General features: G+C 30.3%; 1 protein-coding gene across 1 annotated transcript; it reads left to right on the forward strand.

Annotated features, from left to right (window-relative positions):
* Window positions 1-2370: 2370 nt before the first annotated feature.
* On the forward strand, window positions 2371-3773 carry TRIADDRAFT_60667 (uncharacterized protein; the record flags this gene model as incomplete). The annotated part of the gene is made up of 4 exons (XM_002116624.1): window positions 2371-2404; window positions 2510-2667; window positions 3191-3440; window positions 3664-3773. The coding sequence occupies 4 exons, from the start codon at window positions 2371-2373 to the stop codon at window positions 3771-3773; spliced, it is 552 nt and encodes a 183-aa protein (XP_002116660.1).
* Window positions 3774-5776: the final 2003 nt, after the last annotated feature.

Here is a 5776-nt window from a genome sequence, read left to right on the forward strand (position 1 = left end):
TAATTTGTATCAATTTGATTTCACCATAAATCTATCTCTCTGATAAATATTCTCTTTGTAAGTAGCTACGTAGTAACTAAATTACCTGTTGTATCTGTTATTTAGGTCGAAAACCGAAAAACTCTGAAGATATTAAAAAAGACACAGGTAATTACAACTATAGGCACATTTTAATGCTATTATGGGTTCATCACAATTTTAAGAACATTAGTTATCCTTCTATGGTCGTTACAATTTAACTATTATTAGGATTTGTCAAACTTTACTTAAAGTTATATTTATGCAAGATATTTAGCCGTACAGATACTGTAACATGAAATGAATACATTCTAGCTAGTGATTGTAACTTATAGTAATTAGGTAATAGAGTCACAACCTACATAAAACTATCACAAATTTAACTTCATTGCGTGGTGATGACTATTATTGTATTATCAATGCAGCTTTTCACTTAGTATATAAGATCAAATCTTACCGATACATAAATTTTCATATAAGTCAAACACAATAACATTTCACCTACAAATAATCAAAGCTGAATTGACACCTTTTGAGTAAGCATAATCGATTAATTAGTTGTTTTTAATAATTAGTGTTGCTTACCAATGTTTCCTAGATCATTTTATGTTATTCTTCTAAAAGCAAGTCTCATAATAACATATTAAGTTGTAAGGCATAAATTTACATCTAAGAGCGTCACTGCGTTGTGACACAAGTATATGAGGAAAAGCAATCGATTAATTACTCGGTTTCTTGGTAATTGTGATATATACCAATCACGAGATTCCAAATTTTAGAAAAAATAAGGGCTTTATTGAATCTTATACAAAGATTAACTACACACAGCTCTACTCTAGCCGAATACTACTACTAAAGACTTCTACAACGAACTAACAGAATAATCTAAAGTTGTATGCTTTTATATTTTTGTCACAAATCCCACTTATGATTTGGTTAGGTCAGGTGCTATAGTAATTGTGTGTGTCTTTGTCACACACCACTAGTGACAAAGTAGTCTACACACGCCAATCCTTGCGGAGAACGCCACTTACTAACTTAAAGAGGCGAGATTAGCTATATCACCAAATGATTCAGTTCCAACAACCGAATACTATGGTATAATTATAGCGTCACAGATGATGTAGACGAGATAGTCAGAGATTTACTATCATTTATTACTGAAGGAATCTTGGCACCCAAGATTATAGTCTTTACAATTAAATATCAATTGAAAAACTAGTTGACTATCTAACCGACTAACGAACTAAAAAGGAATCTTCAGGCACCAGCCTTTTATAGTCTCGTCAGAAACTCCTGGTAATCCGCATGGCAACCTTTTACCTTATATTACACATAGTTAAATTATTTTTAGTAAGACTACTCTACTGCGGACCATCATTAATCCAATATGGATACGACTACAGTACTTACGTAGACATCATTCACACCAGCATCAGTACAGTACAATGAATTAACCATATCCTAATATATGATTTACAGTTCTATTTTTACCTATAGCCTTGTTAGTAACTCAACAGCTTACTGTATATAGTCATCTGTACTCTAGCATAGAGTCTCTATCACTACAGTCTATAGTTATAGCTACCAAATATCTCTTAGGATAAATATCTACTGTACATTATACTAAACATGGCTAACAGTCTACAATCACAATACTAAGTTACATTACAGTAATCTACATGCTATTTTTCATTTTTGCTTCCAGTAAGGCTCAATAATGAGTAATGTAAAGATCGTCTTGGATTCGTATTCCATAAATGCAAATGTAATAAAACCTGTTCTACTAGCTGCATTTAGACTGCAAGGAATAAAAAGATAGCTTAGTTTTATTACTGATACTCTAACAATCGAAATACTAAGTAATAGTACAATAGGCTCTGACAGACATAGAAAAATTTGTTACAACAGCAGATTTTTGAAACAAAGACTTAAAATAATAATAACAGAATAAAATAACTACTTAAGTACGTTCCCTAACATGTTTACAACGTAAAGATTGCAAACAATAACTCTTAATACTTACACAATCTAGTATGAGAACGAAGTTTTATGACTAGAATTAGATTTTATAACTGAACTAACAGCCTCACTACAAGACTATTCTATAGTAGACATTGCAGTAATTTTGGTGCGTAATAAATAATTGATTTCTATTCTGTTTGCATACGGAACTGCAGACTATGCTTCTAAGTCAAAGTCTAATCCAGGCGCCATATCTTTTTTCATGATGCATATAACAAATGTTATAGTTGATAGGTTCCTAGACTGAAAAATGTACAATATCATCTGAAACGTTTGTAACAATTAACTTGATATTTTTCTTATGAAACACGTTTACTGTTAACAGGAATGGATACCACTGATAGCCAAAAGAAAAATCAGCGTAAGTTGTTTAAAATATAACGGTAGATAAAGGCTCCAATTAAAATGCCTTTGCTCCTTCTTATCAAGAGATTTATATTTAAAATGGTTGCTATCTATGAATTAGGAGTATTTATAAGTTATAGCTGGAGTGATAAAGCGGATGTCCGATATGTAAAAGAATTCTTGGAAAGCAAAAATATTTCCTGTTGGATAGATGAAGAGAAAATCTACGTGGGAGATGAACTTCACCCTGTAATAGCGAAAGCTATCATGTCGTCTGAGGTATGAAGGCACATTTTAATCTTATAAATATATCCTCTTATCCGTTATTGCGACGAAAAACAGGTTGAGCAAGGCAAAATTTAAGCAAATACTGGTATATTGTCATATTAACCGAATTACTCGTACCTTCCATTGTTAATTCGAAAATGAGATACAATAAATAGAACTTAAATTTTACGTCAAGAATAGACTGTGGCAATATTTCTCAATAAGATGTAGAGGAGATACAATTAAATCGACACAGGACATAATGAAAGATTCGAAATTTTAATATATTCCTGTATAGAGACTGTTTTTTGATTCTGTAACTGTAAAGTTAATTATGATAGTAAAATTTTTAGATATACTTTTCACTTCATTTACAGATTAATTGTTGATTTATAAATTTCGTAGTTATAATACATTTTTAGATTTTGTTGTAGTGGCTTATTTTCAAAATAGAACTTTAATTCAGAAGTGAGTTATGATCTTAAAGTAATTATAAGATTCTGCTCTCTAATTATCTCGATATTATCTTTCATAGATGTTTATGCCGTTTTTGAGCAAGAATTACGCAAATTCATACAATTGTTACCTGGAATTTAATTACGCACATTTGCATCAAAAGACAATAAAACCTGTCATCATCAAAGATATTGATCCAAAGAAGGATTTGATAAGTTCAGATGGCAAGAGAGATTTCTATTTTTTAATTAGTACTAAGGTCTACACTAAAATTCTTCGTCAAAAACAAACAGATGATGAATTCAAGAAAAATTTAGAGAAACTATATGGTACTGTTAAACAAAGAAATACGGGTCATTACATTTGTAACATGATTTGTGTATTCTAAGTATCCGTATAAGAAATATTCTAATCACTTGCGTTTGCTTTAAATGATCTTTAAGTAGCAGTATGAGTGGTAAAGATCATAAAATATCGTCATGCAAAAGTACTTATTTTCACCGAGCTATAAATTTGACAAATATAAATTTATGTTATATCTTGAAATTTTAGAAAGTATCGTCAAACCTAAGCCAGAGACCAAATCGAGTCAACAACAACTTAGCCCTGCGAAAGACGAAGTTGACAAGATGGATACAGAAACGGCTCCAGGTAAATTATAACTCATGTATTTTCTCAGTAAATAACAGAATAGTAAAGTGATGATAAATTTATGCTTCGCGCCTTTCAAAACAACGAATATATGACAATAAACATCTGAAACTAATTCTTTCATTTTCACTTCATGAATCACTCTACTCAATTTCATTAATCTATTGATAATTTCAGCAAAAATAATTTCTTAGTATCTCAGTTACAGGATATTAATTGTAACTGTAGAAATCTTTGTTTACTGAAGAAAGGTTAATAATTATAATTAATTATTTACTTTTGGGGTTGAAGGGCGTTATTAGATTTATTATACTACCGTTTGAGAAAGTATGCTTTACAGACTTTTATAATTTTCTAATCTGTAATATTATTGCCAATTTAGCATTGTACTTACTTCTTATTTACTTCTTATCCAAAATCTATCTAAGTTAAGTAAATTTTGATGATAACATAAAGAAAATTATCTTAACTCCACTCCTATTTTAACTACCCTATTTCGACGTCATTTATTGATTCTACTGACTATTGATTTACCAAAGATCAGTATAAATATAGTTCAAAATACGAAAGGTACCAACTACTCTGTAGACTAATAACACATTTGAAACGTGTAGATTACGTACTAGTTGCTATTAAATCATTCCTAATAACCTCACAGCTATCATGGTAAAGCTAAGATAGCGGATGCTTATACTCTGTAACTGAAAACTTCTTCAGGAGGATATCCTAAACTGTTAATAGTACCTCAAATGAGTTGTTAATCTAGTTAAATACTAATTAAGTAATATTTTAGAAGTTATTACTTGGGAATTCTACTGTGCATCATTTATGAAAGTACACATCATACAAAAGCTCAGACACAATTTACCTACGATTTCTGTACAGAGCGCTATAAATTTAACAAACGAGCTACATATCACAGTAGATCAATTTTTATTACATTTTTTTGGCAATTAAACTTCAAGAAAAACTATCAGTTAATCTATAAGATAGATTTCTGTCGTTAGCGTAAACAGAGTATGCTTCATTACCGGGTACGGAAATGGAGCAGCAACTGCTGTTCTTCCTATTCTAAATCGATTAAATTACTCAATTAGTCCGTTAATATGAAAGTATAACTCTTAAAAAATCGAGTCTAGTCTCATTGTAGGACTAGTTACTATAGATAAGTAGAATAGAACTAGCGCTATCAAAATTAAACATTTCTTAACATCGAACTCAGTTTTGGGTTATACCGTTATGCCCAGAATTCTACTGTGCATCATTTCTGAAAGTAAATATCGTACAAAGCGCAGACACATTTTACCTACGATTTCTGTACAGAACGCTATAAATTTAACAAGCAAACTATGGTATAACGATAGATCAGTTTTTTTTACCTTAAACACTTTTTCTAGTAAGTAAACTTTAAGAAAAACTAATAGTTAATCTATAAAATAAATTTCCGTCGCTAGCGTAAATAGGGTATGCTTCATAGTCGAAGCTTCTAAAAGGATAGTGTTTTGCTACGGTTTTTAAATTTTAATCCAAAAAAGCCATCTATCGATCTTTCTTTAGAATAGGCAATTGTTAACATTTTTCTACTTATCTACGTATTTGAGATACAAAATTTGTTCATTATAGTATAGCTCATACAAAACATATTAAATATTAGAATATATACCATCACAAAATCCTATACCACATTACTGAATATAACGCGATCAACTTTTCAATAATGAACTACTTAAAAACTTTTCTATAGTAATCGATACGAAAACTTGTGAGAAACAATAGCGATATGTCGTTTTGACAAGATGAAATAAGGATTAGCATCATATCCTATATTATATGTCGTAATCGTAATCTAACTATATCCATTATAAAGACAATGAAAGACTTTATTTATAGTCCACAAATTACGGTAGATTTTCAATTTATAAGTTTGACATTTATGCAGACCAATGGTATATTAGAATGCACGGGTAATTGCAACTATAGAAACATTTTAATGCTCTCGTGGATTCAGTCAATT

Source organism: Trichoplax adhaerens, genomic scaffold, assembly GCF_000150275.1.
Source record: "Trichoplax adhaerens TRIADscaffold_17 genomic scaffold, whole genome shotgun sequence".
NCBI classification, from domain to species: Eukaryota; Metazoa; Placozoa; class Uniplacotomia; order Trichoplacea; family Trichoplacidae; genus Trichoplax; species Trichoplax adhaerens.